Source organism: Microcaecilia unicolor, chromosome 13 (genome assembly GCF_901765095.1).
Source record: "Microcaecilia unicolor chromosome 13, aMicUni1.1, whole genome shotgun sequence".
Lineage (NCBI taxonomy): Eukaryota > Metazoa > Chordata > Amphibia > Gymnophiona > Siphonopidae > Microcaecilia > Microcaecilia unicolor.
This window is the reverse complement of record NC_044043.1, coordinates 32,357,107-32,372,745: the sequence shown is the minus strand read 5'-3', so window position 1 is coordinate 32,372,745 and position 15,639 is coordinate 32,357,107. Positions and strand designations below refer to the sequence as shown.

At 43.9% G+C, this 15,639-nt stretch overlaps 1 protein-coding gene across 4 annotated transcripts in view; it reads left to right on the top strand.

Annotated features, from left to right (window-relative positions):
* GALNT17 (polypeptide N-acetylgalactosaminyltransferase 17) overlaps positions 1–15,639 on the top strand; it is a 473,734-nt gene that overhangs the window by 432,585 nt on the left and 25,510 nt on the right. For all 4 annotated transcript variants that reach the window (XM_030185764.1, XM_030185763.1, XM_030185762.1 and 1 more), the window contains 3 exons: positions 4,691–4,876; positions 13,085–13,222; positions 15,159–15,254. In XM_030185764.1, coding sequence (XP_030041624.1) covers positions 4,691–4,876; positions 13,085–13,222; positions 15,159–15,254 — 420 coding nt within the window. The remainder of the gene's footprint in view (positions 1–4,690; positions 4,877–13,084; positions 13,223–15,158; positions 15,255–15,639) is intronic.

The window sequence follows — 15,639 nt, the reverse complement described above, 5'->3', positions numbered from 1 at the left end:
TTGCAGCTGTCCTAATTGGTATTCCATAATATCTATGCCTAAATTTTATAGTGTGTAACTCAAAAGGTGCATAGATATGGGAGGAGTTTGGGCAGCTCAGAGGGCGTTCCCAGAAGTTAGGTACTCGTTAGTATTGTGGTAAGTATCCCTGCCTGTCATGCAGGAGACCGGGGTCCCCGACGGGGAGGTAGGTTGAATGCCTTATTTAAATGGACTTGGGGGAAATCCACTATTTCTGGGATAAGCAGTATAGAACGTTTTGTACTTTTTGGGGGATTGCTGGACATGGATGGGAGGGGAGGGCAGGGAAGAGAGCATTTCTGGACATGGATGGGAGGGGAGGGCAGGGAAGAGAGAATTGCTGGACATGGAGGGGAGGGGAGGGCAGGGGAGAGAGGAGAATCGCTGGGGAGGGCAGGGAAGAGAGAATTGCTGGACATGGATGGGAGGGAAGGGCAGGGGGAGAGGATAATTGCTGGACATGGATGGGAGGGGAGAGCAGAGGAAGGAGGAGACATACTGGACATGGATGGGAGGGGAGGTCAGGGCAGAGAGATTCAGTGGACATGGATGGAAGGGAAGGGCAGGGGAGAGAAGAGAATCGTTGGATGTGGATGAGAGGGAAGGGGAGAGAGGAGAATCGCTGGACATGGATGGCAAGGGAGGACAGGGGACAGAGGAGAATCACTGGACATGGGAGGGGAGGAAAGAGGAGATATGCTGGACATGGATGGAGGGGAGGGAAGAGAAGAAGGAGATGCACATGGATGGGAGGGCAGAGAAGAGAGGAGAAATGCTGGAAATGGATGGAGAGGAGAGCAGGAGATAGAGGAGAATTGCTGGACATGGATGGATGGAGGGGTTGGTGAGGAGAGAGGAGAAATGCTGGACTTGGATGGAGGAGAGGGGAGAGAGAATTATTGCTTTATATGGATACAGGGGAGGGAAGAGAGGAGAAATGCTGGACATGAATGGAGGGAAGGAAAGAAAAAAGAAGAAGATGTACATGAATGGAGATGAAGGAAAGGGAAGAGAGGAGAAAAACTGCACATAGATGGAGAAAATAGGCAAAAGCTGGATCCACATTATACCTCCTCCAGTCAATTCCATGGAGGAGGACCCAGCTTTTACTTATGGATGTAGGACTAGAAATGAAGAAGAAAGGAGGAGAAATAAATGGAAAGGAATCCCTGGAAACGGAGTTAAGGGAACAGATAGAAAGCAGCAGAATCAGAGTCTGGGACCAATATGGATAGAAAAACAGTCACCAGACAATAGGGGTAGAAAAAAAATCATTTTATTTTCATTTTAGTGTTTGAAATATGTCCAATTTGAGAATTTACATCTGCTGTCTTATTTTGCATTGGGTATACTAGAGCTGTAACAGCTTACAGAAATTATTTATAATGAAAAAAATTACATAATTTTTTTCTCCTATACTAGTATAATATTTTCAATGATGTCTGTTTATATGTGCCATGGCTGGTATAAGGGGTGTGACTAATGTGGGTGTGGCTATCATAGCGGTGGAGCCATATGTGGTGACCCCACCCATAATGAGTACCGGCACCTTTTTTCCTACAAAAAAAGCACTGGACGCCCATGTCCCTTGTTTTGCCCCATTCATAGTTTGGACATTTCAGTTTGTAAAATGGATGCTCATGCTGGACATAGCCAGAACTTGGATCTCAGTTTTCATATATTTTTAGGACAGATCCTGTTCTAAAATATACGAGAAATGGACATCCATATCTGACGTTCAGACTTGGACGTCCATATTCTGAGTTGGATGTGCTTTCTAAAATTCTGCTCCACATACAGTAACAGAGAAGGACTTTTTCAAAAGGATGTCCAAGTCAGAACTGAGATGTCCTGCTCACAATATTTAAAAAAATGTCAGCTTTCAAACAGGAACTACATCAGGGTTTCCTGTTCAAAAATACGTGCTGTCAGTCTGGCCACTTTTAGCGTGGCAGTAAAATGGCAGCATTCAGGGGTTTTTTTTCCTTTAAATTGTGGTTTTTTTTTTAACCAAATGCTAAATCGGGACTACCACTGGGTAAACGCGGCTGCTGGTGGTAGTTCCTCCCTGAGTGTGCGGCATTTCCAGGGGGAAAAGAAAACCCCTGGAAATGGCTTGTCCAGCAGTAACCTGGCAGTAATCGGGCATCGCCACACGCTTCCCAGTTACCACCGGGTTACCACAGGAGCCCTTATTGGCACCTGAATGGGTGATGGTAAGGGCTCCATGATGCTTGGCCACACAGCAGTGGCGTAGCTACGTGGGGCCACGGGGGCCTGGAACCCTGTAGATTTGGCCCTGGACACTCCTGCTAACGACCCTCTCGACCCCCCTCCTGCTGCCAACCCGCCGTCACCGTCGCCTACCTTTGCTGGCGGGGGACCCCAACCCCCGCCAGCCAAGGTCCTCTTCTTCCAGCGCAAGGCTTCGTTCTGTTTCTGTGAGTCTGACGCCCTGCACATTGTACGTGCAGGACGTCAGACTCACAGAAACAGAAGGAAGCCTTGCAGATCAGCCAGCAGCCACATTGCTGGCGGATCTGCAAGGCTTCCTTCTGTTTCTGTGAGTCTGACATTGTACGTGCAGGACATGACTCACAGAAACAGAACGAAGCCTTGCATCGGAAGAAGAGGACCTCGGCTGGCGGGGATTGGGGTCCCCCGCCAGCAAAGGTAGGTGACGGAGGCGGTGGGGAAGGGTTGGCGGTGGGAGGGGGGGTAGAGAGTGTCATTGGCAGGGGGGTCCAGGGCCAAATCTACGGGGGCCCAGGCCCCTGTGGCCCCACATAGCTACGCCACTGGCCTACAGAAGTTTCACATTCAAATTGGTATACCCAGTGCAATTTTTCTAGCAAAAAAGGTGCCGGTACTCAAATGCCAGGCCACCCTTCAGGGGTGGGGTGATCACTGAGGGACTCACTCCACAATAGCCAGGCCCCCTGCAACCAGTCACAGAACCTATGACAAGGCAGAATTGGTGTCTTGAGCCTGAGCTCGTTCATTAAAACATGTGGTCCATGGGTCAATTTTAGCAGACACTGGAAAAGGTGCCGGTACTCAGTACCCCTGAGTACCCCCTCAAAAAAAGCCCTGGGTATACCCACCCCCTGACAGCTTGATTGTTCTAAAATACTGCATTAATATTCATATAACAAATGTTGTAAAACAAATATTTTGACCCAAAATATTCCGCAAGGGATATATACGTTTGTTCAATGAATGTTTATTATGGCAGATTGTTCAGTGCCAGTTCTGTCTTATCAAAATATCCCTTTTATTAGGAATTGTTTAATATTATTGCATCCAGTGGGCAGAGTTAATTGATTTCCCAGGATGCATTCCAAATACTCAATTTATCTCTCTTACTAACATCCCACTTCAGTGGTTTCAACTGTACTTTAAATAATTAGTTATATATTGTGTTTAGTCTTTGTTATCTATTGCACTGGAAAAAACCTGACCATTTCAGCAGTTTTCATATTCGGTAATTGTGAAGCAAAACCGATGCTGGGAAGACTTCTACGGTTTACACACCCTGATAGTAACTGAATAGATATGGAAAGTTCAAGAACAGTGCTGGGCAGACTTTTACTGTCTGTGCCCTGAGAAAGGCAAGGACAAATCAAATTTAGGTTTATGTATAAAGTATCACATACCATGTAAAATGAGTTTATCCTGTTGGGCAGATTGGATGGACTGTACAGGTCTTTATCTGCCGTCATTTACTATGTTACTGTGTTACAGTACTCTGGATTCAAATTTGCTGATAAATGTCCCTCTAAAACAGTGAGTGCCACAGGAAGTTAAACCAGCATTACATGGTCACCATATGGCATACAATCGTCTCTCAGCATCCTCTCTGTCAAATAAGGATATTTTCTACGTAATGTAAACTCTGCGTCTTCTGCACTTATCAACATAAGATCTGTGTGCCCTTAGGTGCTCTAGCAAAGGTATAGCCCTTTCCTATTCAGAAAAAGAATATTCCATAATATGATTACTACTACTACTACTATTTAGCATTTCTATAGCGCTACAAGGCATACGCAGCGCTGCACAAACATAGAAGAAAGACAGTCCCTGCTCAAAGAGCTTACAATCTAATAGACAAAAAATAAATAAAGTAAGCAAATCAAATCAATTAATGTGAACGGGAAGGAAGAGAGGAGGGTAGGTGGAGGCGAGTGATTACAAGTGGTTACGAGTCAAAAGCAATGTTAAAGAGGTGGGCTTTCAGTCTAGATTTAAAGGTGGCCAAGGATGGGGCAAGACGTAGGGGCTCAGGAAGTTTATTCCAGGCATAGGGTGCAGCGAGACAGAAGGCGTGAAGTCTGGAGTTGGCAGTAGTGGAGAAGGGAACAGATAAGAAGGATTTATCCATTGAGCGGAGTGCACGGGAAGGGGTGTAGGGAAGGACGAGTGTGGAGAGATACTGGGGAGCAGCAGAGTGAGTACATGATGAATTGATTTGTTTATTTTACTTTTCATTATTATGATGGCATTGCTTTTCTTGTTATAAATGTGTATTTTCTTTGATTTTAGCTTTGAAAATTTAATAAAAATAGGAATAGATTCGGTCCATACCTCTGAGGCCATTAGAAATTGATTGCTTGGCCCTCTTTCTAAAACTCTCTTTGTTTCTTGTCTCTGTCTGTCCGTCCTGTCCTAGGTATGGCTGTGTGGTGGAAGTATGGAGGTTCTACCTTGTTCCAGAGTTGCGCATATTGAACGCAAAAAGAAGCCGTACAACAACAACATTGGCTTCTACACAAAAAGGAACGCTTTACGTGTTGCTGAAGTCTGGATGGATGATTACAAATCGCACGTTTATATTGCATGGAACTTGCCACTTGAGGTAAAGTATGCTCAGTCACAGTCTAAAGCATTCCTTATCCTTGCTTTCCTGTTTGTTGTTTGCCTTTGTGTATTCCAAAAGCAATGGAGGAGTAGCCTAGCGGTTAGTGCAGCAGACTTTGGTCATGGGGAACTGAGATCGATTCCCGCTGCAGCTCTGTGTGACTCTGGGTAAAGTCACTTAACCCTGTGTTGCCCCAGATAAATCGCTTTGGATGTGGTTGCAAAGTTTCACTACACTTTAGCATGGATGGCATTTTTTCTAAAACAAAAGTCCAGTAACAGGAACAGCTAATGTAATTTGACTATTTTTGCACGTTGAGAAATTTATGCTAATGCCGCATACATTTGTGGGCAGAAGAAAAAGACGCACAGATGTTTACAATCCGTCTAATTACTGACATCTCTTCTCGCTCATCTTTTTGGGGTACAAGAAATAAAGGGGGTAATATTCAGCCTGTAGTAGTAGGCAGCTGCCAACATTGAATATCCGGTATGTGTGCTGACTTGGAACATAAGAGTAGCCATACTGGGTCAGACCAGTGGTCCATCTAGCCCAGTATCCTGTTTTCCAAACAGTGGCCAAGCCAGGTCACAAGTACCAGGCAGAAACTCCATTAGCAGCAACATTCCATGCTACCAGTCTTGGGGCAAGCAGTTGCTTCTCCATGTCTGTCACAATAGCAGACTATGGACTTTTCCTCCAGGAATTTGTCCAAACCTTTTTTTAAACCCAGATACACTAACCGCTGTTACCGCATCCTCCGGCAAAGAGTTCCAGAGCTTAGCTATTCGTTGAGTGAAAAAATATTTCCTCCTATTTGTTTTAAAAGTATTTCCATGTAACTTCCTCGAGTGTCCCCTAGTCTTTGTACTTTTGGAATGAGTAAAAAAATCGATTTACTTCTACTCATTCTACACCACACAGGATTTTGTAGACTTTAGTCATATCTCCCCTCAGCTGTCTCTTTTCCAAGCTGAAGAGCCCTAACCTCTTTAGCCTTTCAGACTGGTGCCGGATAGCTCTGTGTGTACTGTTAGGGGAGCCTTTTTCCTGTCCTAACTTTGGGGCCCTTTTATTAAGGCGCAGCATGCCTAACAGTATGCTAAATACGTGCTAATCCCGTGCAGGAAAATATATTTTATTTTCCAATGTGGGAGGCATGTCTGGGAGGTGGAGAGTAGGCATGCCTGCACTACTTGGATAGCGCAGGCACATTACCACACGCTATCCGATTAGTGCAGGAGTAGCGTGGGAGCCCTTACCACCTCCTTAATAGGTGATGGTAAGGGCTGCTATGGGCAGTGGTCACATGCTAATAGGGAAATTAGCACATGGCCATTATTTTAAAAACCCTGAATGCGCCCATTTTACTGCCAAGCTAAAAGTGGCCGCACTGGCAGCAGTGCAGGTCACTTTTTAGCACAGCATAGTAAAAAGACCCCTATCAGGCTCATTTTCTTTTTTTATATGAATTTTTATTGGTGACAACAACATTAATTAGCATACACCAAAGTCTTGTGAACAAAAGAAAAACCATTTAGACACTATCAACACAGATTACGTTGTTTATCATCACCCATTTTCATTTTCCTTCTTCCCCCCTCCCTCCCCCCTCACCGCGCTCCCCTTTCCTCCTCCCTTCCCTCCAGACCATGACTCCCCCCCTACTCCCATCCCGCCCCTCCCGCCCTTCTTCACAGGTATGTCTCTAATATTATAATTAACCATTGATAACTCTACTCCGTGCTAGCGGGGTCAATGTGTCCATAAACGGTAGCCAACATTGCAAAAACTTTTCTCCCTTTAGGGAGGCCAGATCCAAAACATCTTTTCTTTCCATGGCACAAAGTTAGATCATGTAAGCCCGCCACAGTTGGGTCGAGGGCCCCTCCTCATGCAGCCATTGTTTAAGTATTGATTTCTTCCCCATCATCACCGATCTGCTCAGAAAGGCTTTAAATCCTGCTTTGTTTCTTCCTCGGAGCGTGTACATTTCAAACAACAGTCCTGGGTGCCGTTTCCATGTAATACCCCACATCCTAGACACTTGCGTACATAGTGAGGTCCAAAAGGCTAGTATCGGTGGACAATGCCAAAACATATGTCCCAAGTGTGCTCCCAGACCCGCGCAACCTGGACAGTCGTCTCGTTGCCTCAGCGTTGCTTTGAATGCCCTATGGGGTGAGATATGGAGTCTCATCAGAAATTTATACTGGGTTTCTCGAATATCTGCGTTTCCAAATTCTCTATAGCATGTCTGTAAACAGGATTGCAAGCTGGCTTCCCCTATGCTTAGCCCCAGTTCCTTTGTCCATTCTTGTGCCAACTTGGCATATTAAGCTGTTGGTTGTGCCTCTTTAATCTGCATATGGTAGTATTTCAAGGGGACCACCCTCTGTGCCTCTAAGTCATAAAGTTCTATCAGTTGATTAAGCACTTTAACTTCGAGCGAGGACCTGGGTAGTGATCGTAAATAATGTTGCAACTGGGTGTATGCTAGAAAATCTTGGCATTCTAATCCCTGGCGTCTCTGCAACACTTCCAGAGTCCATAGCGTACCATCTTCCTTCAGAATTTGGAACAAGAAAAATATACCCTTAGCTCTCCATTTGATAAAGGTGGCCGAGGAGTTACCCACCGGGAACTCCTCGTTGCCTCCCAAGGGCAGGAAAGGAGTCACCTTCGTGTTAAACTTAAATAGGGTGCAGATCCAGTTCCACCTCTTTTTTATAGGTTTAAATAGTAATGCTATGGGATTTGGGATTTTCTCCCCTCCCGGTCCCGCATGTAGCCAGTAGCTAAAATGAATGTTATCAGGCTCATTTTCGATTGAGAAGGACGCCCATCTTTCGACATAAATCAGGAGATGGGCATCCTTCTCACAGGGTCGCCCAAATCGGTATAATCAAAAGCCTATTTTGGGCGTACCCAACTGCTTTCCGTCGCGGGGATGACCAAAGTTCACGGGGGCGTGTCGGAGGCGTAGCGAAGGCAGTACTTGGGTGTGCCTAACACATGGACGTCCTCGACCCATAATGGGAAAAAAAGGGCGTCCCTGACGAGCACTTGGACGACTTTACTTGGTCCTGTTTTTCTTACGACCAAGGCACAAAAAGGTGCCCAAACTGTCCAGATGACCACCAGAGAGAATGGGGATCACCTCCTCTTACTCCCCCAGTGGTTACTAACCCCCTCCCACCCTCAAAAAATATCTTTCAAAATATTTTGTGCCAGCCTCTATGCCAGCCTCAAATGTCATACTCAGGTTCATCACAGCAGTATGCAGGTCCCTGGAGCAGTTTTAGTGGGTGCAGTGCCCCTCAGGCAGGTGGACCCAGCCCCATCCCCCCCTACCTGTTACACTTGTGGTGGTAAATGTGAGCCCTCCAAAACCCACCAGAAACCCACTGTACCTACATCTAGGTGTCCCCCTTCACCCGTTAGGGCTATGGTAATGGATAGGAGTAAGAACTTGCAATACTTCCAAAAAGGTATGAGCCAAATCCCAAAATAAATAAATAAATAAATAAATAAGGTTTATTAATACAAATATATTTGTATTTGGTCCAGTGATGGAAGCCTCAAACTCTGTCAGGGAAACAATACAGTAGAGATAAATTAAAAGTATATTTACATCTTTGCTGCCTTTGATTATCTCTGCTGTGCAACTGAAGTGCTCCAGATCATCCCAAGAGGCATCACGTGTTACTGTATGCCCAGCTTCACTGTGGCACATTAAACGCTCATGCCAGTAAAGCATGGGAAGAAGTTCCCATTAGGAAATCATTACAGACCTTCCAGTGTCAAATTGCCTCTCCAGCTGTGCTTAATGAACATTACAGAAAACTGGGATATATTATAAAAAAAACACAACAATCTGTACAACAGAGCAGAGCCTAATGGCGACATTTATACACAGATATTTTCTTGTCTCAATTAAATTTTGCAGTGTGAAATATCAAATGGTTGCAGTCAGATTTAAAAGAATACTCTTTAATGTGTATATTAGTGTGTGTTTCCTCAGCTGTTGATGATTGCTCCTGCTCCTGCTTTTTCAGTCCTGAATTGCCGTATCAATCACACAGGTATTGACAATCCACTCATATTCAGCCGATGGTGGTCAGCGTTTTTATGTCTGCTGCCAAAAGTATTCCTGGATATTCAGTGGCAGACCACGTCCGGACACTGGCATTGAATATCTGGCTGTATGATGTCGGCTAAAACTTATGCGGTTAAGTTCAGTATTCAACCCTTAACCACATAAGATGAACCACATAAACATAAGAATGCTTTTTATAAAGTTATCGTATGAGGTTAAGGGCTGAATACTGCACTAAACTACATAAGTTTTAGCCTAATTTGTTTTCTGCTTCTTTTTTCTGGGTTGTGGAAACTGATGATAGTAGCCCATTTATGACAGGCAGTTCTATGTTTGACGTCCTTGTGCAGTTGAGCAAACACTAAATAAATTACACATTATACCGTATAATCTTAAGGCTCTTTATATTCATCTGATATCCCTAGTACTTTAAGAAGTTTTAATTAAACTACTCTATAATACTAAGATGCAGACAGCAGTCCAGCAGCAAGAGGGGTGCTAGCCAGTATTTTGTATTGAGTGTCACATGTATGATTATCTCCCAGTTGGTGAGAGGTTTTATGTGTGTGCTCGATGGAAAGAGCTCCTAGTTTTCAGAGAATGAGTCTGTTCTCTTGAGGCTAGAGTTGCAGACTTGGAGGAGCTGAAGGAGACAGAGAGGTATATAGAGGATTCCTACAGGGACATTGTAGAGCAGTACCACCACCATTTTGGCAGCCCTTGAGCTGCCTTGAAGGAGGGAGGTCTTCTAAATCTCCATTACCCCAGTGTATAGTGGCCTCAAGTACAAGACCACCTACGCATCCACCTTCTCCTATATTAGCGCTCATTTGTGGAATGGTCTACCTAAATTGGTGAAACTTACTCCTGATCACCTGACCTTCAAAAAACGCCTCAAGACCTTTTTATTTGGAAAAGCTTATGCTCAAATCCCGCCTAGCATCTCTAACTTCTGACCTGTCTCTGTCACGGCATCATATTGATCACCACAACTTTCTCTCTTTTTCCCTTCTTTGCTTTTACCCTTTCTCTCTTACACTTCTAAGAAATTGATTGATTGATTGTTTGCTGACTTGATGCATGTTTTTACAGACTGTTGTAAGCCACATTGCGCCTGCCCGTGGGTGGGAAATTGTGGGATATAAATATTATAAATAAATAAAAGAAGAGCATCACCCTGGTGAAACTGGAAGTAATCCTGTAGCCAGGCCCAGCCCACATGGGGATGCAATATCCTCTTGCACCGAGGATGTGTCTCCAGGAGATTCTGCCCACGAGGGAAGGGTTAGGATGGCCGTTGTAGTTGGTGATTCGATTATTAGGCATGTAGATAGCTGGGTGGCTTTTGGGCATGAGGATCGCCTGGTCACTTGCCTGCCTGGTGTGAGATGTACCATCAAAACTCTGGAAAGGCATCTGAACAAAAATCTGTTGGTGGAAAATATCGGACAGAGCAAAGAAGCTGAAACGTACCTTGTACGGATGGCTGCCAACAAAATAAACTATGCCGTAGTGCAAAGATCTATCTCTGCTGAAAGCATAGGAAATTGTGCAGCACGGTTTTGTCTCTTGAAGGAGCATCAGTGAAATGGAGACACTCTGTTAAGCAAACCAAAGTTAAGAGCACACTACAAAGATAACTGACTTTGGTGTCCTTATTAAATAAATATATGAAACAAATGTATGAAAAACTATGAATTACATATGAACTCTCGGAACTGTATAGAATAAAAAATCGCAAAGATAAAAGTTAACAAAAAAACATATAAAGTAGGAGGTTTTCAAGGCTGATGAGGAAACCCGCTCGGCAATTGTAAAAAACTAAAAAACAAAAAAACAACATCTGAAGCCTTTCCTCCTTAAGATAATATAGTGAGAAAAATTAGTATATAAAATAGTAGGTAAGAGCAAAACTCAAACTTGTTTTAATTCACCTATCTTTAGACACCTAATGGTACTATGTAGACTGGGGTTCTCAACCCAGTCTCGGGTCACACCATGCCAGTCAGGTTTTCAGGATGTCCATAATGAATCCTAATAAATAAATGTGATAGGTTTGCATACAATGGAGCCATTGCTTGCAGATCTCTGTCATGCATATTCATTGTGGATATCCTGAAAACCTGACTGACTTGGTGTATCCCTAGGACTGGATTGAGATCTCCTGATGTAGTTAGGGTGGTATTTCATCGGCAGCCTGCATTGTATATTGTCTGATATTAAACATTGTCTTGAGTAAAATGGAAAGCATTGTTCTCATAGGGAACAGCAGCATCTAGACAAGTTAAATAATATTAAAGTATCCCTTACTGTTTTAATTAGATATATGGGAAATCCAGATTAACAACTTGTTGTCTGTTAGGTTTTGGGGGCTTTAGGGGATCAAATAACTTATCCTAGGTTGCACAAACTTTGCAGCAAAAAGGAGACTTGAATTCATTTTGACATATTGTGACTTGTGGAGGGGCATTTTCGAAAGGGACGTCCAAGTTTTGATGCGGACGTCCTCGCAAAAGTCCCCATCCAGGGGCCGGGAAACCCGTATTTTCAAAACAAGATGGACGTCCATCTTTCGTTTCGATAATATGGTCAGAAATGCCCAAATCCTGAAATTTGGTCGTCCTTAGAAATGGTCGTCCTTAGGCTTGGTCGTTTCTGATTTTCGGTGATAATTGAAACCAAGGATGTCCATCTCAGAAATGACCAAATGCAAGCCATTTGGTCGTGGGAGGAGCAGGGGCGTAGCCAGACAACAGATTTTGGGTGGGCCTAGACAAGAAGTGGGTGGACACCAAGTGTTCCCCCCCCCCCCCCCCAAAAAAAATCTCAGCTAATGGGAAAACGCTTCTTTCCACCTTGGCAGTCTGCAGCAGGCATGTACTGAAAACTGAGCATGTGCAGGTGCCAGTATCGTGGAGAGTAGCGTTTTCATTAACATCAGGGGAAACTCTTCAGCTGGTGGAGCTTGGGATCCCCACCAGTTACCGCTAAATGTGTGCTACTGTTGGGTGGGCCTGAGCCCTAAGAGGGTGGGCCCTGGCCCACCCAGGCCCACCTGTGGCTACGCCACTGGGGAGGAGCCAACATTTGTAGTGCACTGGTCCCCCTGACATGCCAGGACACCAACCGGGCACGCTAGGGGGCACTGCAGTGGACTTCATAAATTGCTCCCAGGTGCATAGCTCCCTTACCTTGTGCTGAGCCCCCCAACCCTCCCTAAAACCCACTACCCACAACTGTACATCACTACCATAGCCCTTACAGGTGAAGGGGGGCACCTAGATGTGGGTACAGTGGGTTTGTGGTGGATTTTGGAGGGCTCGCTGTTTCCCCCACATATGTAATAGGTGGGGGGGGGGGGATGGGCCTGGGTACGCCTGCCTGAAGTGCACTGCACCCACTAAAACTGCTCCAGGGACCTGCATACTGCTGTCATGGACCTGAGTATGACATCTGAGGTTGGCATAGAGGCTGGCAATCAATATTTTTAAAGATGTTTTTTGAGGGTGGGAGGGGGTTAGTAACCACTGGGGGAGTAAGTTGAGGTCATCCCTGATTCTCTCCGGTGGTCACCTGGTCATTTCGGGCACCTTTTTGTGCCTTGGCCGTAAGAAAAACACGACCAAGTAAAGTCATCCAACTGTTCGTCTGGTACGTCCTTGTTTCTTTCGATTATGGGTCGAGGATGTCCTAGTGTTAGGTATGCCCAAGTCCCGCCTTTGCTACACCTCCGATACGCCCCCTTGAACTTTGGCTGTCCCTGCGACGGAAAGCAGTTGGGGACGTCCAAAATCGGCTTTCGGTTTATACCGATTTGGACGACCCTGTGAGAAGGACGCACATCTTCCGATTTATGTCGAAAGATGGGCGTCCTTCTGTTTCGAAAATGAGCCCAAAAGTGATTTAACCAGATGTTTAACATACATTGCTGCTGTCTTGTAGCAGCAAATGGATATGTATAACTTCTAAATGTAAACTAACACTCTGTAAATATTCTAAATGATTGCTAGTATAGCATAAGTTTTAGCATAAAAATGCTAATTTCAACTATTGAAAGACATTTTGTAACAGTGCAATAATTGGTCATTTATGACATATTTTTTCAGAATCCAGGCATCGATATTGGTGATGTCTCTGAAAGGAAATCCCTAAGGAAGAAACTGAAGTGCAAAAATTTTCAATGGTATCTGGACCACGTGTACCCAGAGATGAGGCGGTACAATAACACCGTGGCATATGGGGAGGTAATTCATATTTTTAGAAAAAAACCTGTGTTCTTGGATTAAATGGTTTGGTCTTGTAAAAAGAGCCCATTGTACAAACCAAAAGTGATGAACGTCTCTCTCATGTTTCAGCCTCCAGACACAAATGTGAAAAACACCTGCTTAGATTTAGATTTGGAAGGAAGTTAACTCTTTCCGGCCGATATTAGCTGGCGGCGGTTAACATTTTTATGTCCGCCGCTGTCTGTATTCGCGGCAGGTTCAAGAGTACACAAACACAAACAACAAAAGAAAGAAGCACAAGAAGGCCTTCAAGACTGGAACGATCTTGAGTCCTTTATTTGAAAAGACCCGACACGGGCCGTGTTTCGGTGTAACAAAGCCTGCTTCAAGGGTCCAATTATTCAAATGCTCTCGAAAGCAAAGACAAACCGGAAAGTATTCTCCCTTAAGCAGCTCTGATAACAAATTTAAATAGAAGATTTTAAAAATGTTGTAGTGTATCTGAAAACCAAACCTTCTTCCTCAATGAGGACAAATCCAGCGGTGCAGGTGTTCAAATGCTGAAACAACAAAGATGTGTGCCACACTGTGTTTCAGTGTTTGAACACCTGCACCGCTGGATTTGTCCTCATTGATGGGCCCTTTTAATAAGGAGCATAGGCGCCTATGCTTGTCCAATGTGCATCAATTTGGAACTATCGCCCGGTAATTCCATTTTTATGTGCGTGCGATGTGCGCAATAGAAAATATTTTTTATTTTCTATCATGTAGCGCTAACTAGGCGGTAATCCGCAGTAACATGCTGACAATTACCGCCCAGTTAATGCATGAAGACTTTACCTCAATGGGTGGCGGTAAGGTCTCAGGCCCAAAATGGACATGTGCCAATTTTTATTTTGCCGCATGTCATTTTCGGCCCTCAAAAAAGGCCCTTTTTGCAGATGCGCTGAAAATGGACCTGAATGCGTCCAATACATACGCCTACGACAGCGCAGGCCATTTTTCGGCGCACCTTAGTAAAAGGACCCCTGTGGAAGAAGGTTTGATTTTACAGATACGCTACGGTGGTTTTTTTTATCATCTATTTAAATCTGTTAGCAAAGCTGCTTGAGGGGGTTTATCTTCCGGTTTGTCTTTGCTTTCAAGAGCATTTGAATAATTGGACCCCTGAAGCAGGCTTTATTATGCCAAAACACAGCCTGTGTCAGGTCTTTACAAATAAAGGACTCTCAATTGTTCTAGTCTTGAAGTCCTTGTTGTGCTTCTTTCTTTTGTTGTTTGTGTTTGTATACTCTGGAACCCTCTCTTTTGTCACCTTCTGAAACTCAGGGAAATTCATACTGCACCTGAATGTAACTCATCTTGAGCTTCGATTTGGAAAGACAAGTAATTACAGCTCAAATTCGAATCCACACTGAAGATGCCATGTTTGTAAAGCACCTCATGCATATTCATTGTGGGTATCTAGAAAACTTGACTAGCTGAGAGATTCCCCAAGAAAGTCAATTTATCACTCGGAAACCTTCATGCAATACCATAATTATTCTTCTCTACCATGTATGTAAGCACATTATATATATATATATATATATATATATATATATATATATATATATATATATATATATATATATATACCATGTTATGTTCCATGTATGTTATCATGTATGCATGCACTGTAACACAAGTACATTTGCGATTCTGTTACCCGGAAATGGCAACCGCCATTACGGCAAATGTAAGCCACACTGAGCCTGCAAATTGGTGGGAAAATGTGGGATACAAATGCTACAAATAAATAAGTCTGGGATGCCGTTCTCTGTATTACAATATGTGGAGCAGATGTTTCATACGGTATGAAAGAGGATCCACCACATCCAAAATTTTACCAACCGATGAGGTTTTACTCCTGGAAAGTACCTGTTCATTCTGAGTCACAAATTTCTTTCCACAGCTACGGAACAACAAAGCAAAGGAAATGTGTCTCGATCAGGGTCCTCCAGAGAATCACACAGCTATAATGTACCCTTGCCATGGCTGGGGACCTCAGGTTAGATGCTCATGCTTTTCTTCACGGTAATAAATTAACGTGTTCATTTATACCTAACAACACAACTTTCTGAAAAAAAGGGGGAGGGAGCATCGTACTTGGGAACAAAAAATAAATCTAAAACATATAAAAACCCTACTTATGAAAACTTTTAAGCACAAATATGGTTGAGTGGACTCTTAGCAGTGTGGAGCCTCTCCTGCCCAGTTAAATCCTTCTGAATATTGATGCCTCTGTGTGATCTTGTAAGCACTCCCATCCTGTTGAACCAAGGCTAAAAATGTGCAATGGTTCTATTTAAGAATAACAAAACCACAAAAGTATCCCATGAATTTAAAAAAAAAAAGGGCTGTAATTTCCCATTCCTTGTTCATAAACGCAATCT